The sequence below is a fragment of the Talpa europaea genome, assembly GCF_964194135.1.
Source record: "Talpa europaea genome assembly, chromosome: 14".
NCBI classification, from domain to species: domain Eukaryota; kingdom Metazoa; phylum Chordata; class Mammalia; order Eulipotyphla; family Talpidae; genus Talpa; species Talpa europaea.
In genome coordinates, this window is record NC_140082.1 from 9,624,908 (window position 1) to 9,651,592 (window position 26,685).

Sequence of the window (26,685 nt, forward strand, 5' to 3'; positions counted from 1 at the left end):
CTGAGTACCCATTAGCAGATATCCGTTTTTCATTCTCCTGAACCACAGGCAACCACAGATCTACTTTCTGTCTCTATACATTGGTCTGTTCTGGATGTTTCACAGAAATGGAGTCCTATGACAGGTGGTCTTCCGTGTCTGGCTCTGTCACTCAGAATTTTTCATCCACGTTGCAACATGTAGCAGCACTTCATTCCTTTTTACTGATGAATAGTATTCCACTGTAGGCACATGCCACGTTTTATTTCTCCACTCATCACATTTAATTAGTTTACATTTCAATTTTAAATAGCCCAAATGTGGTTAGAGGCTCCTGTATTGGTCAGGGAGGATAGCTCACAAAGGAATAAGCTTGCTGAGGAGACAAATTGGTAGACAAGGCAGACAAAAGCTGAGGCCCAGGTTGGGTCATGGCCCCCAGGGTTGGTTATTCAACTCTGTTGTGGGGTATTTATCTACCAGATGTGAGTGAGGGATGGGTTTCTCGCAGCCCCAAAATTTCAAGACTCTATAGTTATAGACCATATCCTTACCCATAATGCAGGAGGTTAGATTCTGGGTGGAAAATGTATGCTTTAAGAACACCCAAACTCATCTGGGTTGTTTAATTGTGTCCTGGCTGGTTACATGGGAGACTACCAGGAGTTCTCTCAAGTTTCCTCTATTTCTGATGGTTCAGTACTCCATTTTGGGGGGCAATGGTGGAGGGGCATTACTTCTCCTGTTCTCTGAGATCCTGGCAGGCAGTTACCTTGAAGACCTTCTTGGCCCAGGTCCTGAAAGCCTCTTCTTGCCCACAGAGCTCATCCCCCTCCCTCATCTTCAGGATCCTCTCTCCTCCCAGCTCTTCCAGGAGAGTGTCCACGGCATGTCCAAAGGCGCAGAAGTGAGGATATGCCCGTGAGCCAAGACCAAACACTGAGAACCTGATAAGGAAACAATAGAAGCTCCATGCCAGGGAACCATGGAGGTGGGGGTGGTGGTGTCATGGTGTCATGGACTGAATCACATCTTTTCCAAGTCTATAGGTTGAAGCCCTAACCCCCCAGTGTAAGTGGATTTGGAGATAGGGTCTTTAAGGTTAAATGAGGTCATAAAGGCAGGACCCTAGCTGGGTAGGACTGGGGTCTTTATAAGGAGGAGACTCCCTTTCCTACCTGTGCATGTGCATAGAGGACAGTGTGAGTACACAGTGAGAAGGTAGTCCTGTGCAAGCCAGGAAGACAGAAACAATCCCACTGGCACCCTAATCTTGGACCTCTAGCTTCCAGACCATGAGAAAAAAACATCTCTTTCAATGTCCCCAGTCTGTAGTATTTATGGCCACCTGACAGGCTGATCCATCTGGTATCTCCAGAAGGACTGTATTTAGCCCATAGTAGTGAGGCTATCCCAAGCCCATATGTGGAGGGACATCCTTTAAACATATGGCCCCCCCCAAGCCTTCTCTCCCTTCCTCCTGGTTCTCTACTAGGCATTACCATCTTAGTTGGAAATTCCCGATTGGCCCTAAGGGGATAAAAACCCAAGCCAGTTGACTGTTTCCTGTGCATCTCTAAGCTGGACTAACTACAGAAATGAGGCTGTTGCTGGAGGCTTCAATCCTACAAGGGACACAGCTAGATTAGTCTTAAGTACAAAGATAATGAAGACTGTAGCAGAGCAGTCCTTGGAGACCTGCATGAATGAATGAGATCAGGAGGACTTGTCTTTAGCACATCGAGGGCTGGTGTGTTAACAGGTTCATCTGAAAGGGGTGAAAGGTGGATAAACATGCTGGCTCTGCCCCCTGCCATGCCTGTGAAATTAATTTGCTTCACAAACCTTCTTTGCACAGATTTCCACCAAGAAAATGTGGGTACTTGAATCACTGGGGATCAGGTTAATGAGATTTTTCTCTTTTGAGGTGGGGAAGTGGAGGGCTGTGTTCCACATTGCCCCTCCTGCTGGTTTTCTGTCCTACTCTGTATTTTTTTTAATTTATTTTATTTATTTATGCATACAAGAGGTGGGGTATAGGCCAGAGATATGGAGGGCTATCAGAGGATTCACCAGAGACAGAGTGGGGAGCAGAACAGGCAGATACACTGAAATACACTGCTGAGGGGAGCAGCAGGTGAGACAGGAGAGATTTGCTGCGCCATGTGGGTCAGCTCCCTGGCTGGGGATCGAACTTGTGGTACAGTGGCTACTGATAGCTTGATAGTGCTGAGACTTAATTCCTTGCACCAGCAGGGAGGCCCCTCTGACCTATACTGCATGTCACACTGTCAGGGCTTGGTCCCGGCTCTAGGTCTTCACTCCATCTATTCTGGAGCAATGGGTTAACAGTTGGGACAAAAACACTCCATTCCCCCTTCTTCCCCAGGCCAGAATATTCTGCTGTAGACTCATCTCAGACAAGCCAGGGAGTGGAACTGTTTATCCTTGTCCACACAGGGTCTGACTCTGCTCCTGAGTCTCTTTTACGGGGGGAGGGGCCAAGATGGTGAACGCCTGAGATGGAGATGGGGAAAGCTGGGAAGTGGCTTTTCATCGCTGGAGAATGAACTTGAGATGGACCCAGGCGTCTCGCAGTTCAAATGAAGGCCTAACAGATTAATATGTACACCTTTCAAGCCCACATCCACATGTCCTCATCTCTTCCTGCCTTCCTTTTCCTGAGGTTCTAAAGCCTTTCCAATGGAAGCATGTGGGCTCAGGCAGTGCATTCCCCACCACACCTTTACTCATGCTCTTCCTGGGGCTGGATACCTCACCTTTTCATCACAGGGCTGTGGGCCTGACAGGAAGATAGGTTGGGGTGCCAAGAAGGTGCCCTTCTGCCCCAAGCCATTCCTCTAAAACTTAGTCTCACATGAATTTGGAAGCTCCTAGTACTGGTAATGTCTTGTGGTTAAGGCATGTTCCCCAGACTGCCAATATTTGTCTGCCATATCTGATGACCATGGGTACTGTTATTTACTAAGAAGCTAATGAGCACTGTTTAACTTGTGTGTAATTTGTGTTAACTAACAGTTGGTTCGGGTGATTAATTCATTGACATGCTTCCCAAAGCACCTAAAATCTGTATTATGGTTACTTCCTAGCCTCACATTTCCATCAAAACCTTTACCTTAGGATTTAAAAATTCTGCTACGAAACCTACAAATGAGGAGCTGACAAATTTATTAGATATGAGGCCAGATAATAAATATTTTTAGCTTGTAGGCCAAGAAGGAAAATCAAAGGTAATACTAAGAAGAAATTATAATGGTTAAGAAAATTATCAAAAAGCTATTATGAAGAAATAATACAAATCCCTGTACTTTTTTCCTGTTCTACTGACAAAATTAAAAATATAATGTTATTGTAGATGTTGAATATAATGTTTTTTAGTAATATATGTCTATAAGAAGAATAAAATTATTTTGAGGGGGTATAGCAATTTGCTTAATTGGAGTTCAGAGGTAAAGTTTTCTATCAGCAAATGAATTGCAAATTCATCTGAAAAAAACATTCTTAGCTCATGGCAGTGAAAATATTTAGTGGCCAGGCTGGATTTGGCCCATGGGTGATAGTTTGCCAATGCCTGCCCTAAGCCAGGAGAGAGTTAATTAGGGGGAAAAGACTTATCACACTACTGGGCTGATATTTCAACGTCAAGCTAAGAATATGGACTGATATCAAACTCCACAGAATGCACGCCATGCCGGTGACTCCTAATGCAAACTATAGTCACTTTGTGACAATAACATGTCAAATGAGGCCCAACAACTATAAAAGTGGACCACTGTGGTGAGGGATGTTGATCATGGAGGAGGGTGTGTGTGTGTGTGTGTGTGTGTGTGTGTGTGAAGGAGTATATGGGAAATCTTAAACCTTGAAATTTGGCTGTTAACCTAAAACTGCTTTATAAAAATAAAGTCTATTAAAAAGTGTGCCCGTGGACCTAATACTTCAATATGTAGGAATCCTGTGAGGTGTATTGCCCACTAAGCACAGCCCTGAGAAAATACAAAGAAGATTCAGTTAGTGAAGATTTGAGAGATCCATGGTCAGCCAGGTATACTCTGCTTATATCAGGCCTGTCTTGACCAACATCTGTGAGACCGAAGGTGTGAATCTAATTTTATCTGTTTCCAAACACCTATACACTGAATACACAATATCTGTCCATGTGTTACCTAAAACCATCTCAAGCTATGTTATTACACTTTGGAAAACATGGGGTCAGGCCAGCAGTTTGAGATTTGACTGGGAGTTGACAGGGAAGACTGAAAAAAAAAAAATAAAAGCAATGCTTGGGCACACTTCTAGACCAGTTATATCAGAATCTCTGGTTGGGCTTTGCTGTCAGTATTTTGCAAATATTTCCAGTGATTCTGATGCACATCTAGGGTTGAGGACCACTGGGCCATGGCAGGGTGTCTCCAGAAGCTTCTATTTCATGGAAAACTTATCACTTGGGAAGGAAGGCTCATTCAGTGATTTCAAGGGATTACTACCCTTCAGCACAAGTGAGGTGCAGCTAATGGGGTCAATGTATATGAAACTGGGGTCTCGAGCAGTGTATATAAGAAATGATCACAAGAAGGATCTGGGTAGTGTGTTCAATGGGAAGGAGGGGGTCCCCAGCCAGCCAAGGTTTAGCTGGCCATTCACAGGATGAATAGGCAGAGAAGGGTAAGCACCCCTAACAAAGAATCCCCTGAGTATAGTTCTCCAAGAGCCTTCGAGGTCCCTGATGCCCAGGACTCCTTGCTCACCTCACATTGGCCAGGGGGCCGGCACTCTCAAAGTTGTCTCTGAGGTCAGGTCCATCACCTGATGATTTTCGGGAGTCAGAATACGAGGAGACGCTGTTGAACCGGACCTTGTAGCTCCTGCCCAAATGAAAGACAGTCGTGAGCTTTGGCTTGGCGGCCCCTCCTGTTCTCTGTAGGTCAACACCCTCTGGATCTTAATTACCACTCTTGGTCCCAGGACTTTGTCCTTCACATTGAGACCATAACCCTACCAAGGCCTCTTCTAGAATGGCTCATAGCTATCATGGTGATAGCTAGGTACTCTCTATACTTGGTACTGCCTGGATTTAAAAGATTTCTGATCACATGCAACTCAGGACATTTGAGACCTAGGCAGCCAAGATGATTTAATCAAGAAGCCAGAATACAACAAACCATTACACCGTGTTTCCTTCCCTAGTTTTGATGACATAAGAATCATCCCTGGATCTTGTTAAAATGCAGATTGAGATTCAAAAGCTGCTGGTCCCCAGACCTCACTTTGAGTAGCCAGGAACTAGACCTGTGCTGCCCACTGTGGTAGCGCTTGGCCATTTATTTATTTTCTTAAAGATTTATTTTATTTTTTTATGCATACAAGAGCTGGGTTGTATGCCAGAGGTGCAGGGGGTGAAAGGTTTCACCAGAGTGGGGAGCAGAACAGGCAGATACACTGAAATACACTGCGGAGGGGAGCAGCAGGTAAGACAGGAGAGGTCTGCTGCGCCATGTGGGTCAGCTCTCTGGCCAGGGATCGAACTTGTGCTGTAGACAGCTTGATAGTGCTGAGACTTAACCCCTTGTGCCACCAGGGAGGCCCGCCCTCGGCCATTTAAACAGAAAGTTAATTGTGCGAGCAACACATATAGCACACATTCAATAGCCAATGTGGTTTCCACACTGGATGGCACAGATAAAGAACTTTTATTTCATTAGGGAAATTTTTCTTGGCCAGTGCTGGACTATCCCATCCAAGACTCTCTTTTCATGAAATTGTGGTCCTCGGACAATTTTAGGGTCTGTCATATTTCACGAAAACATGAAAAATATTCAGCCCTGAACATGGCATGAAAAGATTGAATTTCTTATTAAATGGTTGTGAAAGGGAAGAAAGATGTCATGGGTCTTCAAACTTCATTAGAAACTCAGAGGCCTTGGGGTCTAAAAAAAAATCCAGTTTCCCAGATTTCTTCTAAAAGTGGTAAGCTTTGTTCTCAGATGAGACAAAACAACACATAAAATGAAACAAAACAAAAACTCCAAGGCTAAAAAAAAAAAACACAAAAAAACCCACCCCAAACAACAAATCCCAAACAAAAACCAAAACAAAACAAAAAACTCAACACACAAATTGGAGTGCAAAAGACAAAAAAAGAAATTGCGCATTCTGGCAGCAGGGTTTCTAAGCTGGATGTTCTTCAAAGTTTTCGCTCCAGCATCAGGAAAGTTCTAAATATATGTAAGTGTATTTTCTGTCCTAAAATAGTCTCACATTGAGTCACTTCTCCAAATAAGACATGCAGCATATCAGGGGGTGGCTGTGCTGTTAGTGGGGGTGGGACAGTGGATGGTTGTGGAGTAAAAATAGCAGCACATGGATTCCTAGGAGATTTGAGGTTTTTCCAGATGCTTCCCTCTTTGTTATTATCCTCTGATGTGCGCAACAGCTCCCAGAGGTGGTCAGGGCAGAGAGCGTTGCTCCCCATTTAGCAGATGAGAAAGACTGAGGTCCAGAGGGATCAAGTGCTCAAGGCTCTCGTGAGTTAGTGGCACAGCCCAGGTTAGAACTCAGGTGTCCTCGAACGTGGACGTGGCCTTGGACAGTCCAGCCTCGGGCACACACACACACACACACACACACACGCACGTGCACTGCACAGCCACATGCAGATGTGTATGCACACACCAATATAGGGCACGCACACATGAACATGCACACACACATAGCACCAGTGCACACGCACACCCACACTCTACCTGTGCTGGCTGTCACGAACTGTAGCCAGACCAGGCACTCCTGTGTCACCTCGGGGGAGGGGAGGCCCTTTACGGGGAAAGAAACGCAAGCGTTCCGGGTACCTAGAGGGGAGAATTGATGGTGCCCTATCTCTCCCTGAAGGAGGGGTGAGGGGGATCCGCTGGAGGTCACCAGGATGGGGTGAGAAGAGCGGGGAGAGCGAGGACTGAGATGCTGGCACGGGGCACAGGACAGGGCTGACCCCATCGATGCAGCTCTCCTTGGATATGGAACGTCGTGAGTTTGGCAACATGAGTTTGGCTAAAAGAAAACCAACAGGGCTTTCCTGCTTTTCTCCACAATGCAGCCTCTAAATACCAGCCAGTTCCGGCATCTGACACTCCACTTACGGCACGGCTCGGCTCCATGTTGGTGGCAACGCTGCACTGGCCTCGTTGCGCAGGTGCTCAGTATGCACGTGCCATATGTTCTGCTTTCGCGGAGGATTTAAGGGCTTTTCAAGGGTAATTTTGATTACAGGTGTTTTCCACCTTAGGAGATATCTCTAAAAGCCACGTTAGAGGCGATTTTACCACATACATGCTTCTAGTACCGGTATTTTTCACCATATGAAGTCTTAGCTCTTGAACTCAACCTCCATGTTAGCTGCAACTCCACCACGAGTAGCAGATGGCGAAGTTCTAGGGAAGCAGCTCATTTCGCTGACTTTGAACGTAGGTTTCTCAAAGGGGGAGATCAGCAGAGCCGATTTACATAGCAGTTTTAACTCTTCGTGGGGCACTTACGTCTATTTTCTGGCTTGATTCTTACAGATTAGAAGGTTGGGTCAGGTATACTAACCCTATTTTGTAGAAAAAGAAACCAAGGCACAAGACTGTGAAGGGAGCAAGTCAAGACTTCCCAGTCACAGACCAAAACACCAGCCACCTACGAGGTAAAGTCCCCCAGTGGACTTGAGGTCCCAGTCACAAGCAGGAACTCAAATGTGAATCTCAGTTGCCAAGGACAGTTTTGAATTACCCCCGGCCCCAGAGTGCCATGGGACACTGGAGGGTCATACACTTACTTCCTTTCCTCATGCATGGAGTTGGGGTGTCTCATCTCCATCAGAGCACAGCCGAATTTCTGGGGGTGGAAACAGAGGAAAGGAATGAAGAGCGCATGTTATTAACCCAGGATAGGGCAGGCCACTGGGGCCTGGGGGGTCTGGCTGGCAAAGAGAAGCCTGAGGCCTGGGGGCGGGGATGTCAGAGATGCTGGGGGCGGGGCTGGGCAGCAATGCTTGAGCTGAGCATGGGCCTAGAAGGACCTCGGTCTAAAGGACTACAGGTGTGGACCGAACCACCCCAGCACCCCTTTGTGGGTTTCTGTCCATAAAAACATTGTCCCCTCTTGTCTCATCTGTACAGGGGACACCAAGTTCTTGACTGGAGCATCCATTCCAAAGGTTGGGGGGGCCTCATTTTCCTCGGGGGCTAGCTGATTAGTGGACACTAATGTAACTTGCAACCGTCATTAAAGAACTTGGATCCTAATCTAAGTCACCGACTTTGAGACTCTGAGAGGATTTGCTGCTGAACAGCAGGTGTAACTGCACCCCTTCTTCCCGCTGCTGGGAAGACCGGCCAGAACAAGTGGGGCTCATCTCACCTCCCCGTTCTCGGGGGGGTCTCCATTGCCAAAGGTGCTGGTAACCACTAGGACCAAAGTTTCATGTTCCAGGTGCACGATGTCATATTCTTCCATGGACATCACCTAGGTGGGAGAGGATGAAGGGATAGTGGGGGCAGAGGAAGGAAGAGGGGTATCAGGGGAGGACAACAAGTGATGGGAGAAAGAAGGAGAAGAAAAGCCAGAGTCATCTCCTTTGGAGGAAGAACCAGTATTAGGGCTGCCTCTGTTCCAGCGGGCTCGGGTGGGCAGCACTAAAAGCTTTTTGGTAGTGTGGACCTTTCTATGGTCACTGAGATCTCAAGGACCCTAGAGAACTTGGGGTAATGGTCCAAAGGGCTGGCTGCCGGTAGAGACATCTTGATTGAGACCCTTTGGGGTCTTATCATTCACCAATCCTGGAATCTTTTCCGTCATATTTAGGCTGGGAATGACTTGGCTAGGTCTGATCAAGTTGGCTCAGCTTCCTTTCTAATCCTCGAGCCGGCAGTGTGGGGACCTGGGCCACCTACTCCCGGGCCAACCGAGTCTGCGATATCAGGCTGAGAGGGGAAGACTGTTGCCCTCTAGCTTAGCATCACTAAGCTACACTTTTCAAAGTAGGTTCGAAGGAAGCTTGGTCTCCTAAGATGCTCTCTGGCATAAGTGAACCACGGACAAACAGGTTTGGGGAACATTTATATTCTATCCTCTCCTCTCTTGCAGATTAAGGCTCTGAGAAATCCAGCAGCAAAGAGACCCACTGAACTGTATTTAATGTGGCGTCATCCACTCGGATTCCAGAAAGGTGGTGTTTCATAAACCGTCTAACATGTTGCTCTTGAAAGGGGGGTTTCGTTTTGTGATTCCTGGAGGGTTCATGGAAGGAGGGCATCTTGGTCCCCTGAAATTTCTGCAAACATGAGTGTGTGCTGGTGCACCTCTTCAAACGTGCCTTCATCCATTCTCAGAGTTCTCTGTGGGCTTTCCTTTCTCCCCTTCCCAAATGTATTCACCATGAGCGGCTAGGGAGTTGGCACTGCCCCCTACTCACCTTGGCATCAAAGGCGTGTTTGAAGATTTCACACAAGGTTTTGGCATAGGCTTGTGACTTGCCTGTCTCTGTAGCATAAAGGATTGTAGCCTTGACCCTCTTGGCCATTGCCTGTCCCATCAGCTTGGCAGAAAACTTGACAGCTCTGGGGAGACAAAAATGGGAAATGTAGAAAAGAGAGAAGATGCTAATCTGGGACTTTGGGTCAAGAACCATGATCCATGAAATAAAACAGGAGGGAACTAACTTTCTTGATCTTTGATGGCTTCAGGCACACTCACAGTTGACCCCTTGATTAAATTCCTCCAGAATAACCAGTCATGAGCTAAAGTGGTTGGTTAGCTTTTGACTTGATTGAGAACTTTGGTTTGCCAAGCACTGATTGACCCAAAAGGTGATTATTCATGTATTCATTCATTTGTTCATTCATGAAAGGTTTGTTGAACACATAACCGAATAGCTGATGAGCAGCATGGAACACAGTTATGGAGAAACAGCTGGCACAGGCTTACATTCATGTGTGTGTTTATGAGAGAGAGAGAGGGAGAGAACGAGGGAGAATATATATCACTAATAAATCTTCAGGTATTGAGTCAGAAGGTATTTTAGAGGTTTGGATATCCACAAAGGAGGGGCCAGATCTGACTTGGCAATGCAGACCCAGGGTCTTGCTTGATATTTAGTAGGCACTAAATAAGTACCTATCAAAAGGGGGCATGAATTTTAAAGAAGCAGCCACCAGTGACGCTCTGGGCCCCTTAAAAGTCAAGTCTGGGCTTTTCCTGGCTAAGCGGAGAATTAGAAGCAGTTGCTTCCTTTCAGTCTTAGTGTGGGGGTGGCAGGCCAGTGGCTCAGGAATGCCTGGGCTCCCCTTCTGAGCAAGCCCCCCTCTTCTAACTCAGAAGCTCAAGAAAAATTTCTAATTACCCCCACCTGGGGATTATTGGTGGTAAATTCATTTTTTAGAAACAGGGAAACCACCCACGCTACAGGAGAGCTGGAGCAAAAAGGGGAGAAACAGAAAGGAATAAAAGGTGCCTGAGGGTTCCCTTTGAATGATCCTGAGCATAAAAACGCATCTATAATTAACTCCCATTGTTTCTACCCCAAACGAAATAGTGCAATTAGTGTTTTAGATTTCTTCCTTCCTTCTTCCCCAGAGACAGGTGAACTGAGCTGAAGCCAAGGCTGCCCTCCTTGCAAATATCTGTGATGCTCTCAGCAGAGGCAGAATGGCTGCTGCTGTGGTCTTGTTTGGCTGGAAGATGGGGTTTGGTGGAGGGAGGGCGAGGCTGTGGGCCATGTGATTGGAGCCAGGCCCCAGGTTTGATTCCCTGGAAGTCCCACCAGTGTCCTGCTTGTGGGGTCCCTGACCTGGGTGACATTTGTTGCATAACTAGGCAGGCCCCATACATAGGGAGTTCTGGAACTAGAGGGGTGAGGAAGGAGAGTAATTAGCCCAGTGTATACCTAGCTCCTTGGCCAGAGTTAGTTTCCAACTGGTCTCCAGGTGGATGCGTGGAGTCTCTTTAGAAGGTTGGCCTCCCCACTCCATCACCTCAGTTGGCCCCATCCCACTTGTCACTGGTCCCCTGATGGGCCATGTGGTCTTCAAGACAACTACTTTCCAGTAGCCTTGGCCATAAGCTCTTTCCTTTCTTTCCTTGCTCGGTTAATTCTTTGTCATCTCAGCTCAGCTGCCATTCTCCCGAGGAAGTCCTTTCTGTCCCCTCAACTCAGCTCAGTTGTGGCACGGGACACGGTGAGCCCTTCCTCCATGGCCCCTGTCACAGCTGTAGTCTTGACTGTATTTGTGCGATTCTTGGACAGATGAAGGGCTGTGAGCTTCACAAGGGCAGGGGCCACCTTTGTCGGGCTCATCATGGCAACCCTGGAGCCTAACACAGTGCCTGGCACAGAGTAGACACTCAATATTCGTATGATGGCTGAATGAATGGATGAGCGAGGCGGTAGAATTAGGGTTCAGCTCTGGATCAGCACACTCTTTCAGCAGTGAGGTGCTGCAGCTGCTCATTTTAGCAACTCCCTGCTCTGGGTTCAGCGATTTCTCATTGATAGTTTGAAACTGGCCACAGTGAGAGAATTTATACCCTGGAAGTTGCCCAATGTTGCCTATTTTATTATTATTACTATTACTGATAGTATTATTATGAGAAGAGCTGTTTTACCAACACTACGCTCCCTCTAGAATGAGACTTAAACTGGTCCAAGGAGAGTGAGAAAGTGGGGTGCAGAAGGATGAGCGTGGCATTCATATCCTAGACTATGAGGCCAAGAAAGCACAAGGGAGTCAGAGGACATGGAAAAAGCACATGCTACCAGAGGTCAGAGGTGTAGCCCCTGTTCAGCTTCCTTTTATGGGGCTCTATGAGTTTGGGGGCACAGCCATGCCTCTCACCCCCAACCTACTTACTCTGCCAGTTTCTTGAAGCCGATGGCTCGCCGCTTTGTGGGGGTCCCGTTAGTGCCTTTCCAGACGTGGGTGTTCCAGGGGTCAGGCTGGGAAGAGATAGGGTCACTGTAGTGAGGGAATATGGCTCTATTTGAGGATGCCTGGGACTCCCTAGGGGTTTGGGGAGCACTATTTGGGGCCTTCAGGTCATGCCCGCTCCCCCAGGCCCTTGAAGGGAGGGACTCTGTCGGTGGGGCCCACCGGTGATCTTGCACAGGGTAGCTGGTCCAGCCTCCCTGCTCTGGCCCTCAGGCTCTTTTAGTCAACTTGTGGCCCTGGCAACATATTTCATCCCCGTTAGTCTTTCAGCTAGACCTGCGCTGTCCCACGGTGGCCGCTGGCCACGCTGGTACATGAGCACTAGAGTGTGTGGCTGTCTGAGTGGAGAGCGGCTCCACACGTTGACAGCGGAGACGGAAGAAGCAGGGAGGGGGCAGAACCTGGTATTCGAAGGAGGGGGTGAGCCGGTAGTTGAGCATCTCCTGGTGGAAGACCGGGGTGATGCTGCCAGACATGGGGGGCACGATCCACACCCAGTCAGCGGGGCAGCCCCCCCGGCAGCGGAACTCGTTCTCCATGTGCTTAATGAAGGACTCGGTGGCCGAGTGGTGGTCCACGATGGTCACCTTGTCACTCTGTGGGACGAGAGGGGACAAGGCATCAGAGGGCCAGAGAAGATGCATAATTTGGGGGCTCCCTCCCCTCTACCACGCATTTGCCGTTTCTGCAGGAGATGATCGAGATTCTCAGCATTTCTCTCCCCTCCTTCTGCCTGTACACTGGAGTCTCCTGCCAGCACATCTTCACTACTCTCTTGCCCATCCCCTCTTTTCTTTCTCCCCTCCTTGAAAAAACTCAAAACTTGAGGAAAAGTCTGAATTCATAAGGAAACAGAAATAACCGCATGAACTGAGAGCATGGGCCTATGGGGCAGCCCGCTCCTCACAGATACAAAAATACACCGTGAATTTTCTAATGAAAAGAAATACACACTGAATGAAGAACACGCTGAAGACAAGGCACAGGTGGAGGAAGTTTCCCACCATCCATCACGGAGACGCCAACGTCACCGCTGGGCCACGCACGTGCCCCCAGGGAACCACCTTTGCCACCGTTCTTCCTCCCCTTTTCTCTCTGCCTTTCTTTTAAAAATTTCTGTTAATTTCTTGTTTTTACAAAAAGAGGACTGATCGCACCAAGTAAGCTGTTTGAGAAATTGTTTCGCGATACGGCAAGAGAGCGAAAGACCTCTGACTCCATTTCTTTGTCACTGGGCTTTTTTTTCCCTTCAAATGAGCGAGGGCCCTCGGCAGCTTCGAGCTCCAACAACTTTGCTTTGTCTCATTAATTTCTCTTTATTACAGTTATCTTCCAAGGATGGCATCAAGACGACTCTCCCTTTATGGTGGGGATCAAAATCCTTTTCAAGTAAAAATGTTTAGGTGATGAAGAGGAGTCTATGAAAATCAGAAGAAGGAACTCATAGTGGGGGTGGGGACGGGCTGACCCTCACTGGGCTTGGCTGGTTTAGACTCATACTCGAGGTAAGCAGCACTTGCCCTCTCTGCCCCCAGATGGTGCCCCTGCCAGCACATTTCTTTTTCTACCGCTCATCACCCACATTTCCACCATCTCTGGCTAGCTGGCACTGGCAGCAGCCCATCAGGCCACCAAGCCACTCTGCGTCCTTTTCACTCCTCCATGGTCCAGAGAGGAGAAGGCCTCCGTGCCCCCTGCCCTTCTCAACTTGTGTCTGTTCGCTGGGATTTTCCTCAGTGTGCCTGCTCCCCTTGTCCCTGACATGTGGCCTGAGGTTCACAGCCTCGTCTATCCAGGATGGACAGGTCCATTCTACCGCTTGTGTGGGCCTTGCCTGTGTATCCATGTGGACAGAGCTTCCCAGACCGCCAGCCTGCTGCAGGCCGAGCTGGTCTCTAGCATAGATTTGCCTCTAGTCTATAATTTTCCTGGTTTGTCCAGAGAATCTGGGCTGATGCCCATCATCCTGGCATGATTATTAGCAGTGCCCCCTTTTGCCTGCAGAAATGTCCTGGTTTAGATGATCAGCTTTACAGCTATCCTTTTATATTATTTATCACTGAGCCACATGCACTGAGGGGCCTATAGGTTTCTGATTGGATGCTGAGTATTCGTCTTTGTTCCTTAATAGTCTGAGTTGCTAACAAAGGGCAAGACACAGAAGATGCCTCCACTTCAATTCTAACATGTTATTAAGTAAGAAGACACAAAGCCCTTATCTGTTCATCTCTTCCCAAAACAGCCTCTACCCTAGATCTACAATGGAGAAGACAGCATGTATGATGGGGAGCAGGCCTTGTTGGTAGAGACGCCCCCACACCCCCCAACCACCTGTATCAGAGGTGGTTCCTCGTAGCTAGTGCCGTTGATCCTCTACTTCCATACTCTAAAGTTTTAGTTCTCATCTGAGGCTTGACAGTTGAATGCGTGCCCTGGGCTACCTGGAAGCTGTAGAGAACAGCAATGTTGATCTCCACCAGCGCCTGGTCCTTCCACAGGGAAGAGGTCTTCCTCATGTCCAAGTTCATCTTCTTGGCCACTTCCTGAAAAGGATAGAACACATAGATTCACAGGCAGTGACAAATACAGGATTTTAGGTCAAAGAGGGTCAGGGCTGGTGTCATCCATGAATTTCTTAACTAATCAACTCATTTATTGATTAACTCACTCTATCTGAAGGCTTCTTTTATCTTTTTTTCCAATGAGGACCTACTGGCAACAGGAAATTAGAGTGACTTCTGGCCCTTTTAGTATTGCGCTTACCTTCTAGTGGGAGAGAGAGACAAGATTGTGATGAGCACTAATACCTAACAAGAAAAAAGACAAAGAAATGGGACGAAGAGGGATATGGGAACAGGATTTAATTCATCCAGGAGATGCAGGGAAGGCCCTCTGTGGAGGTGGCACACTGGGTGAGACCTAAAGTGTGAGAAGAAAAGGCATTTGCAGACCAAGGGGAAGGGGGCTGTTCAGGCACAGGCAGCATGTGCAAAGGCCCTGTGGTGGGATCAGTCTTGTGCAGTATGAGTAACAGAGCAGAGCTCAGGGTATATGGAGGGGAAAGAGCCACGGGAGCTGGCGGGAGAGAGGTGGGGCTGGGTCATGCAGGATCTTAAAGGACATGCCAAGGCGTCAGGAGTTTATTCCAAATGGGATGGGGTATCTCTGGAGGGTGTTAAGCAGTGGTCTGGGTTTTTGAGTATGCCATGATCTGCTTTCTAGTAGGAAAAGCTCCCTAAATCCTGCTCTAGTGACCTGCAGTGGCCACTACTTGGAATCTACAGCATGGTGCTTGGAGCTCATGGGGACATCTGCCTGACTCCATCTGCCAGGTGAGGACACTGAGGTTCAGAGAGGTGCAAGGACTTGCTCCAGGTGCACAACCACTTGGCCTTGGGGTTGGTGCCCAGGGAAATGCAGGATGCCTGAGACCTGGGTGCAGCTCGCCAGCCAGCCAACTCCTTTTGCAAAATGACTTGGAAAAAAACAACTCCTGACATTTATGTTGCAGTTCAAGCTGAAGCAGAAGCTGATGTCAGGAGTAGGAAAGACCCAATAGCAAATTCATTAATTAGAGCCTTGCTTTCCACTTCCTCTGTCAATGCTAGTCACTTGCGGGAACTCAGGTCTCATTATGGAGCTGGAAAGCTCAATGTCTTAGGTTTGGGTAAATCGCTTCCCACCCCCAGCTGTCAACATTTGTACATAATGGCAGTTGGCATTGCAGGGCTGGGGTGGCAGGAGCTCATTTAAGCTACCCAGTGATGACTTTTTGCAATTGAAATGTAAGCAGAGATCATGAGAACAGGCTTATTAATTCACTCTTTGAGGCTGAAATGTTAGGTTCTGCTTGGGGTCTTTTAGCAATGACATACACACTGGAAGTAAGATATTTGCTGCTTTACATAAATTCATATAAAACGAGTTATTTCACACACAAATGAAAGTTTATAGCCAGTCACACTGCTATTGTTCCTTCTACAGTGTACTTATGGTTAAAAGAACAGAAATTCATTGCAGAATAAAAAATCCTCAAATGCAACTTCAGCCACATCTCTGGAAGTGGACTAAGATGGTTTTTCCATCAGTAGGTGCCCAGAAGAATATTCTGGGAGCCTTAAAACATGTTGATGGCTAGGTCCTATTCTGGAGCAATTACATCTGAGTTCTGGGGAAGGGGACCAGGGCATCGTTTCCCCTGAGCAGCCAGGCTCAGGACTCCTGGACATAAAAAAAAAATGGAGCTGTAATTTACACATAATACTGTTTAATGTATACTGTGTGTTCGTTTGGTACATTGATATGTTGTAAAATGATTATGGCTTCTGTCATACCATAGAATTCTTTCATTTTGTGATGTGAACAATTACAGTCTAGTCCTTTAGCCACTTTGAAATTTAGAATACAATACAATAGATTTCATATGTGAAAGAGATCATCCGGTATTTGCTTTCCTCTGCCTGATTCATCTCACTGAGCACAATGTCTTCGAGGCCCATCCATGTGAACACTGTGGAATTTAACTACATAAGCTCAGTGCTTGGTGCTGCTTCTAATCTTGACTCTGTCCCTAATGTACTGTGTGACACAGGCTCAGAGTTTAATGTCTGTTTCTCAGTGCCTTCTTTTCAAACAAGGGCCTGTCGCAGCAGGCTGTTGTTCAGAACATTTGCTGACAAAACCACAGCCGGGCTGGTGCTTCCACCAAAGTTGTGCTCTGGGAGGCACTTTGCCCCAGCACTCTGGTAGATGAGGGTGATGCAGCCAGCAGGGAACTAGAACAGACTCTTAGGGGCCTCTGCCTTGTTCTCTCCCTGGCTTTTCAGAAAAGATACCAAAAAATGTTTCAAGTTCATGGGTCATTCTTATTTTTTTTAAAAAGATTTATTTATGCATGCAAGAGCTGGGGTGTAGGCCAGAGGTGTGAGGGGTGAGGATTCACCAGAGACAGAACGGGGAGCAGAACAGGCAGACTGACTGAAATACACTGCTAAGGGGAGCAGCAGGTGAGACAGGAGAGGTCTGCTGTGCCATGTGGGTCACCTCCCTGGCTGGGGATCGAACTTGTGCTGCAGTGGCTGCAGATTGCTTCAAAGTGCTGTGACTTAACCCCTTGCACCACCAGGGAGGACCCTCATAGGTCATTCTTAAACCCCTCTAACAAGATTTGGCACTCAGAGGTGATGTGCACAGGGGTATATAAACTTGGACCATGGTGAAATAATAGAAAATATATAATTGGCCTCTGCCTCCGGTTCATGACAGGACTTCTGAAACCCTTATAAATTCCTAAGTGATAAGAGCACTAGGAACATGTTGTTTAAATGAGGTGATGTGGATGGGCTTCTGGATTGCCCTGGATGGGGGCTGGTCACCTGAAAGACAGAGTCATGACTAAAAATTTGGAATTTTCAGCCCTGCCCCGGTGCTCTAGGAGGGAAAGGGGCTGGAAATGGAGTTAATAATTGATCATGCCTGTGAGAGGAAGTCTTCGTAAGATCTCAATAGTACAGGCTCAGGGGGTTTCCAGGTTGGTGAAGAGATTCACATACCAGGAGAGTGATGCGCCCAACTCCACAGGGTCAGAAGCTGCTGACTCTAGACCTCGGCTCACATAACTCTTCATTGGCAGATCCTTTATCATATCCTTGAGCACTGGTGAGTGTAAGTAAGGGTTACCCTGAGTCCTCTGAGGCATCTTAGCAAACTGATGGAACCTTTGGAGGGGGTTGTGGGACCCTCTGATTTGTAGTCAGATTGAACAGAAATTGTGGGAACCCAGGGACTTAGTGCTTGTGACTGACACCTGAAGTAGGAGCAGCCTTGAGGGTCTGAGGTCTCGAGCTGTGGTGTCTGAAACTCTTCAGGTAGACGGTGTCAGAATTGGGTTCCTTAGTAGGACACTTAGCTGACGTCACGGAATTGCCTGGCGTGGGGGAAACCCCACACACATTTGGTGACCGGAAGTGTGAGAAGTCCAGTATCTGTGTGAGTGTTCTGTGTCAAAATAAAGGGGACACCACGGGGAGACAACTGAATTTTCCTTTTTCAACCATAAAATCAGACTGGTTGCTTTCCAGCCCTGCCTCTCTCTAGCTGCGTGGCCTCTAGTTGATTACCCCTCCAAAAGAACTCAGTTTCCTCATCATACCCAGAGGTTATGGTGAGGACTCAGTGAGCATGTAATATACACAAAGTGCTTTGGACAGTGCCTGGCACAGAGCACCTGCACTGCTTATGCCAAGGATGCCTCTGAAATTGCCAGGAGCTTCTCCGGGATGACAGGTTCTGTACTAACTCCACTGGTTTCCTTTAGAGTTCAGCATCTATCCCCTCTGCTTTGAGCTTCGTGGTTGTGTGAGCAGGGAGGGACCTCACCTCCAGGATGTTGTATCTCGAGTTGTCACAGTAGTCTCGGACGCCGATCTCTGTGCCCATGTACCATCCGCTGAAGGGACAGGCACTGAACTCTAGGCCGCCGATCTCCAGGAGCATGTTGGACACAGCAGGGAGGCCATACCACTTCAGCCCCAGGTCCTTGAACCACTCAAACCTGTGGAGACCAACACAGCTCAGCTTCCCATGGACAGGAATCTCACAGGCGACACTGGGTGGGATAGCCCCAGTCTGGGGGTGCTGCAACTCTTGGGCCAGCAACCGATGGGATCACCTACGTCAGGACCTGACTCCTGGAGTCAGCTACAGAGCTGTGGAATCAAGTTCCCCAGCTGGGACCTGAGAATATGCATTCTAACACACTTCCCAGGTCATTTGGGTGGCCGCCAGGACCTGGGAACCACGCCTTGGGCAGCTGTTTATCTTTCTGTTTGTTTTTTTTAATTTATTTTTTAAGTTTTATAAAATTACAATTTTATTTTTTTTTTATCTTTCAACCCCATGCTGCAAGGACTCCTGGAGAAAAGTGAGTCCACTGAGTTCCTTCCTATCCCAGAGCCTTCATATGGGCAGGTCCTACCTCCAGAGACACCCTCCCTTCCTTCGGAGCCTGCCCAGCTCTTACCCATACTTTAATTCTCAGCTAAAATGTTCTTTACTCTGGGAAGCCTTCCCCGGTGTCCCCCAGTCTGGGTTGGGTCAGGAGACTCCATGCCTTTAGCAGACCATATAATTTGCTTGTGCGATAATTTCTTTGTTGGAAGTGAGTGGTTATTATGGTAATTGGATGTGTAAAGTTTTCTCCTTGAGATGGAAAGTACCATGGAGACAGGGACCAAGTCAGCCCCCAGAGCTAGCACAGTGCCTTGCAGGGCTGGGAGTGGGAACAATGAACCCTGCTGAATGGGCCAATGGATGAATGAATTCTCCAGGGAGACTGGGCAAGTTCCCAGCTCATAACACAGGGTCAGAGCCTCGGGGTATTTGTTCTCTCACCAGGGCAGGGGCTAGGGTGAGGCTAGTAAGGCACTACTAGCCTTGGGTAAAAAATTTAAGGGGGCACCAACAAACCCAGGAATCAATACTATTATTTAAACATGCAATATTCAAAATTTAAAATAAAGGCAATGTTTTAAAAAATTCAAAATGAATAAAAAAAAATCTATATTAAGCAAAATGCCAGAACTTTAAATAAAGACAGGATTTCATGCTGCGCACGCATGACTCACCTTCCTGGCCTCGCCTTAACCTGGATCCTGTTTTAATTTAAAATTTTGACATATTGGGCATCTCAAATTAAAAGAAAAATTCTTGATTTTTTTTTAATAAGCTGCATTCAAATATTATATATTTTAATTATTGGGTTTTCTCCCAATTTTGCTCCTGAGGCCAGTCTCACTGTGGCCTTCCTTCACTCTCAAAGTGCAGGTTCTGCTGGTACCTCTGGCTCCAGTCCTTGAAGCTCCTTTCTATTGGGTTATCGGAAAAGTTATGACATAGTTTTTCAAGGAAAAATGCATTATGACTTTTCCCACAATCCAATAGCTCTATGTTCCTTATAGACTTGACACACACAGCCCCATGTAGAGCTAAAACAGCTCCCTCCATTTGAAGGAACAAGACAGAAGGTGATTCTTGTTCCTGCAGCCTGTAGGGCAGGAATAAGAGCAAATTTTGGTTGGTTGCTTAGGAATGGGGTGAGCAGAGAGATTAGGGTTCATATGAAACAGGACTTACCAAATCTTGGGTTTTCTACTCTGCTCAGATCCCACTGTGGGGACAGGAACCAAAACCCCTTCCAGCCTTTGTCTGAGCTAGAGATGGAGCTGAGAGGCATGGGGATAGGCAGAGGGGCACTGGGTAAATCCACCAGCCTGCACCCACCCCGTACCAGCCCTTCTTACTTGGGGTGTCTGATGGGCACTTCCAACACCAGCTCTGGAGGAATCTGGAAGAGCTCAGGGTCATTGCCATTGGCCTGGAGCAGGAGTGGCAGGACATCAAAGCGGCCTCTCGGGGGTTTCCAGCCCTGCTGCATACAGATCTGCAACCAAACGCCGCCAGATCAGACCACTGTGCCCCCAATTCTCCCAACATGACAGCAATGGGACAGAGATTTAGAGGCAAGCCCACCAGCAGCCCCTTCCTCCAGGGGTTCTGGACAATGTCACCTCTTTCATAGGTTCTCCTGGGCGTCGCTGCGTAGGTAGCATAATCTCTTGTGGTCCCACCAGACAGAGGGCAAAGCTGTAGTTCCAGCCCCAGTGGGAATCCAGAGGGCCAGGGCTGGGCCTGGTTTGTAGCTGCCATGCTCTATGCACAGGGCCTGGCACAGGGTGGGGTACACGGAGGGTGCTGGCCCCTAATTGTGTGCACTGCTGCTTTGAGATACAAAGCTAATCTACCAATTTGGTAAGGGTAAAGTTATCCAATGTACTGGTTAAAGTAGCTGTCCAGTCAAAATATAATGCAAGCCAAATAGGAATTAAAACTCTCTAATAGACACATTTTAAACAGTAAAAAAGTAAAGTTTTTAAAAAGTTAAAAAAACCCACCCCCCAAAAACAGGTAAAAATAATTTAAATAATATATTCCTTTTAATTTATACATATTTTAACTTCAATTATATTTAATTATTAAATAAGTATTAATTACATTGCGATATATTAATTATATTAATGTTAATACTATTAAATAAGGTATTAATATTGACATATTTTAATAACATATTTGACATTACATTTAAATATGTGATATATTTATTAAGCCAATAAATACATCAAATATATAACATGTGATTAAAATGATTAAACATCACCACTAATTTATTAATAATCATTAAACAAATTATTACTATTAAAAGATATTTAACATAAATAAACATAAATAAAATGTACTTATTAACCCAATAAATGCATTCCTAATAAACATAACAGATTAGCCAAATACTATTGTCAGTATTATTATTTCAATAGGTAATCAAGATAAAAATTATTAATGAGATGTTAATTTCCGCTCTCTTTTTGGTGCTCAGTCTACAAGATGTGGTGTGTGCTTTATATCCGAGCATGGCTCAGTTTGGGCTCCCCACATTTCAAGTGCCCCATAGCCTAGCACAGCTGCCAGGTAGACAGCACAGGATGAGGGGTTCATGAGAACCTGCTGCGTGGTTGTGTTTGGGGTGATTCTTTCTGTGGTGTTGGCAGAAAGAGGAAGTGTGAAATCAAGGACTTAGGAGAATGTGTTCTGTCATGAACCTGTTCTAGAGACAGAAAGAGAGAAGAATCATGGGTACACGTTCTGGGAGCCCCGAGGACAAGGTCAGCCAAGTATACAGTTAGCGCTCAGCCAAGTGGAGCAGAGACTTGGCTGAGTCTACCCCCACGCAGGTGCGGCTCCTGGTTGCCCTGGTGACAGCCCCCTCCTCAGGATAATAGCATTTTAAGAAGGAAAGCCACATGCAAATGAAATCAGAGCTGGAAGAAGAGGAGCAGCCGGGCCAGCCAATTCTGTCTTGGGAGGTAAGGGGGGAGCTGGAGGAAAGGACAAAGATGAACTTCAACTGAGATGAGTGGGTAATAAATAAAGGGTGCCAGGCCTGTGTGCTTGAGATCACGGTGCCTGAGGTCTGCTCTGGTGTCTGCTATGGGCAAGGTCGCTGTAAGCGACAAGCCTTGCCTGGGCAACGTTGCCACATCACCAGCTGGAGGGAGTCCAGGATAGGGAGAAGGTGGATTCTTGTGTCTAGCAGCTTTTCGGAATGGATTTGGGCTGCCAGCAGTTTGGTGGTGCTGACACCACGGAGTCAAGCCCACCCAGCGAGGGGTGGAGTGGGTAGGGCTGTTGTATAAACAAATGGATGAATGAGTGATAGGAGTCTGACATATTACCCAACTCAGAAAAAGTGGGTGCCAGACACGCTTCCATATGTCAGCTCCTTTCCTCCTGGTGGGAGGCAGGAGATTTGGACTGTGCATCTAACTTTCCTTATGCTCATTTAATAGCTGTGAACAACTCATTTAGCCTCGAGGAGACTCAGTCTGCCAGTCTGTGAAATGGGACAAACTGATAAAGTTCCAGTGAGGTAATGGCATGAATATGATCAAATGACCAGTTGTCCAAGAACCAGTGGTATGTGGGTGGCGGTGGGGGTGGCAGGTAACCAAATGGGCCAGGGGTCTGGAGATGGTTACCCTGCACCCCACTAGCAGCCGGCTTTATGATGAAAACAGTAAATGAGAAAAGTCTGTGGATAAAGACGGGAGGGGGGTGGAGAGTCCAGGTGGGGTGGTGGGGGCACGCACCTCTGTGAACTCCACACTGGCTGGGTCTCCCAGGATGGAACTGTCCGGCTGCTTGTAGCCGGCATAGCGGATGAGCTGGGAGTTCCAGACGCGGAAGTCATGCTTGCCATCGGTCCTCTGGGGAAATATGGTGATGGCTGACCTGTGGGGAGTGAGGGGACAGCAGGGGTCAGGGCTGGGCTGGCACTGTGGGGCCACACTGCAAAAGGCACTGCCCAGGCCAGCCGCTGTGTGAAGCTTGGGCAGATGACATTTGTGCTAAGGTCCCCAGATGTTTGGGGTGGTGGATGTGTGTGTGTGTGTGTGTGTGTGTGAGGATTCACCAGAGACAGAATGGGGAGCAGAACAGACAGACTGAAATACGCTGCTGAGGGGAGCAGCAGCGGGCAAGTCAGGAGAGGTCTGCTGTGCCAAATGTGGGTCAGCTCCCTGGCTGGGGCCTGAACTCAGGCCACACCGGTGATAGCGCTGAGACTTAACCCCTAGGCCACTGGGAAGGCCCTCAATGCAGGTATGTATGTTTAAATTTTTATTTATTTTTTAATTGTATTTTTTAAATTGAGGTAACATTGGTTGTCAACACTGTGTATGATCTAGGGGACTAGGTTCGCACCTCCTCAGACGAATGCTACCACACCACGACCACCACCAAAGTCCCCATAACCTTCCACCAGAGTCCAGCGGGCTCCTCCCTTCCTTGCACCCCTCCCCATCTGCCCTCCAGGAGCTTCAGTCCTACAGGCAGATTTCTAGGGTTTATTTTGGTTTAGTTTCATCTGTTCCTTTGTTTCCTCTTTATATCCCACATATGAGTGACGTCATTCGGCTTTGGTCTTTTCTCTTCTGACATATTTCACTTAGCATCATCCCCTCCAATTTGTTGTAAATGGCAAAATTTCATCTTTTTTTTTTTAAATAGCTGAGTAGTATTCCATTGCGCAATGTACCACGTCTTCTTGAGCTCCTCATCTATCGGCGGGCACTGAGGTTGCTTCCATCACTTGGCCATTGAACAGCACCACGGTGAACACAGGCACACCCACCTCCCTTTCAGGGGGTGCTGTTGTATTCTCTGGATAGGTATCTAGGAGAGGGGTCACTGGATCATGTGGTAGATCTATGTTTAATAGCTTGAGTAACCTTCTACCTGAAGGCTTTGAACCATGTCCTCTTGGGCCAGTTTTCCAGGCACTTCTGATGAAACAGGCACCTCCCGGGAAAGAGCCTCGGACTCCAGTTCCCTTTAAGAATGACCCACAGATTCCAGGTTCCAGCCTCTTTCCTACCACCAGCATTCTTTCTTGCCCGGTGTGCCCACCCCGTCCCACACCAAAGTCTAGAGCCAGCCTCAAAAGAAACCCATTTCCATTTGTGCCCACATTGCCTTACTCTGACAGACAGGTTGCCACTGGGCTCGCCTACCCAAACAAGCAGCTGCTATTATATTGTAGAAAGAGTCCTGCTCGCTCCTTATTAAAAGGGAGATTAGCAAGTATAGAGAGGAGTTAAGGACATCTTAGCACCAAACCTAGGCTTTCTCTTGGGCATCAGCAGAAGGATGAGTTCAAAAACTGAGAGGAAAAAAACTTTTTCACCATGTAATTCAACACTATGTGGGGCCAGGATCTCCTGCCTCCTGGAGTCATGGGTCTCATCAGGGCATCAAACCCCAGGCAACAGACAACACCGGCCTGGCTGAGTCAGCCTGGGGCGCCACACACACACACACACACACACACACACGCACGCACGCACGCGCGCCCCTGCATCTTTGCTCCTGCTGTTCCCCACCCCCGTGTCTAGAATCCTGCCCTGCTGTCAGGCACCCAAAGTCCAGGTCTGGCTCCAATTCACTTTCTCCACACAGTATCCCCTGTCTTGTCTAATGCCGGGGCCACCTTCTTTGTTAGCACATTTAGGTCTGTCTGTAAAAGACAATATTTAATATTCAGGGGTGGTGTGTGGCACTTGTGGGAGAGTCTAGAGCCCAGGCCAAAGGCAGATGTCACAGAGGAGCAAAGGTGTTTTTAAATATCTTGGATCAAGGTGAACAGAGTGAGGCAAACTGTCACTTTTCCCTTCAGCAAAGAAACATTGGTGTTCCTTTGTTTGAACACCTGATTGGGGGGGGGGGCGGTGGTGTGTGTGTGTGTGTGTGTGCGCGCGTGTGTGTTTAAGAAGGTTTAGAAACACCAGAATCACACACAGTGGGTGGGTGCTTACCGTGTGTGCCTACACTGAGACCAACATAAGAAATAGATCCCATTTACATCTCCTCAGCATAATCTCTGTGTCGGCGACTCGGATGCCCTGCCCTGTTTAAATGCCATCTCTTTCCCCTCCCTTCTCCCCAGCCAGACTTCCTCTCATATTTGGAATATTTCTATGCATGCTTTATGTTCTTTTATAGCCTTCTCATCAGTTCCAGACATGTGGTTTAAAACTCGTAAAGATAAGAATTGAATAAATTTTTAATACACAATCTCATGCAGACATTCTCCCCCTAGAAAATCTGGAGGTGCACTGCCTGGCCATTGGTGACACTCCCTGCTATTGACATAGCATCATTTGAAAAGCACCAGCATGGCCCCCGTGCTCTGGAGGGCAAAGGCTTTGAGCAGGCCCTCCTCCAACTAAAGCTTAGGACACGCAGGAACTTGTAGGAACATTGTAAGATGTTCTCTGAGGGGTGAGGTCTTTTACAAGAAGACTCAAAATACCACCTTTCCTAGCAGGCCCTGGATTACAGGCCCTCTTCCTACTGGGAGGCTTAGCTGGCAAACACCACTTTCTCCTTAAGGAGGGAATGCAAGCATGAAAACTCAGGCTTAGTGCGAACAAGCCACTTTGAGGAGCTCAATGCAGCTTGGGGGCTTGTGGGAATATCCCTGCAGTGGCCCCATGCAGCCCCAAGATGGGGCTGGTCCTCAGCAGCTGGGAACAGATGCCTGGCCAGGACTGAGTGAGTGGGATTAACAAGTGTCACTTCTGTCTTCGGGTCCCAGCTGCTCCCCTCCCAGCTTCTCCTTGCCAGTACAGAAACCACAGAGCCCACATGGGAGCTTTTGGTGGTGTCCTGCTCCCTGTGGTTTTGTTCTTCATCCAGGGCAAAGGAGTCTGAGGTGTGGCTAGGCTTGGTGGCATCTGAAGGAGCAGTCTCCATAGCGGTGGGAGGAGACATTGCCCTTTAAACTGAGGGAGATTTTGGGGTGGCTCCATGCAACACAATAGGAGCAGGTCAAATCAGGTGGACACTGACAAGGTGATTTTCCCATTCTGGGGAGCCTGAAACACCCCTTTCCGCCCCTCTCTGGATGGTAGTGAAGAGGTGGAAGTGATTTTGGTTGCTGTTGTTTTGCAAACCACATGGGAGTCTGTTTCTCCCAGTGCGGGCACATGGTGGAGGAACAAGAAGCCAGGCCACCTCTGGAGGCAGGGGTGGGTGGGGGGGGGCACCTTCCTGAGGGGGAGGGGTTGTTTCCCTGGTAGGTGAGCCAACTCCAGACCTAAAGTCAGCACGGTTGGGACAGCAGAACCCCCTCCCCGCAGAACTCACCTGAGGTTCCCTTTGTTGGTGGCGTACTTGATGTGGTTGCAGATGTAGTTGAACATCCCATGAGCCGTGGTGCAGTCACGGGCATCGAACACCTGAAAAAGTGGCCAGCATGCTTCCTCCTCCCCCCTCAGCACCCCAGTGCAGCCTGCCCTTTGGAGGGGAGCCCACAGCCCGCTCCAGGCACTGCCCCCTTGGGGCAGTGAACACTTTGTCGCTGAGCCTTCCGTTGGGTTTTCTATTCTGATAACCACAGTCGATAAAATGAGGAAAAATCTCCCAAAAGTAGAGGGTAAGTGGAGGGTAAGTGAATGTGGGACATGAACGGTCAGTAAAGGAAGGAATTTTTAAGGGGCTGAATGTATTTTCTATTAGGTTACCAGAGGGCCTGGGATTTAAAAACAAAACAAACAACCCTACTCTCTTTCAGTTTGATAACAAATCTGCTTCCAACTTGAAACTGCTGCCCAGA

General features: G+C 47.8%; 1 protein-coding gene across 2 annotated transcripts in view; it reads right to left on the reverse strand.

Moving 5' to 3' along the window:
- Window positions 1-26,685, reverse strand: part of NOS1 (nitric oxide synthase 1) — a gene marked incomplete at its 5' end in the record, with an annotated part of 72,623 nt that overhangs the window by 16,849 nt on the left and 29,089 nt on the right. The window contains 13 exons of one of the 2 annotated variants that reach the window (XM_084254402.1): window positions 752-926; window positions 4,749-4,865; window positions 6,744-6,845; window positions 7,811-7,869; window positions 8,395-8,499; window positions 9,449-9,593; window positions 11,883-11,968; window positions 12,362-12,556; window positions 14,402-14,503; window positions 18,339-18,513; window positions 20,261-20,400; window positions 22,661-22,802; window positions 26,217-26,308. In XM_084254402.1, the coding sequence (XP_084110528.1) occupies window positions 752-926; window positions 4,749-4,865; window positions 6,744-6,845; window positions 7,811-7,869; window positions 8,395-8,499; window positions 9,449-9,593; window positions 11,883-11,968; window positions 12,362-12,556; window positions 14,402-14,503; window positions 18,339-18,513; window positions 20,261-20,400; window positions 22,661-22,802; window positions 26,217-26,308 (1,635 nt within the window). The remainder of the gene's footprint in view (window positions 1-751; window positions 927-4,748; window positions 4,866-6,743; window positions 6,846-7,810; window positions 7,870-8,394; window positions 8,500-9,448; window positions 9,594-11,882; window positions 11,969-12,361; window positions 12,557-14,401; window positions 14,504-18,338; window positions 18,514-20,260; window positions 20,401-22,660; window positions 22,803-26,216; window positions 26,309-26,685) is intronic. The other variant, XM_084254403.1, reaches the window with a different exon arrangement.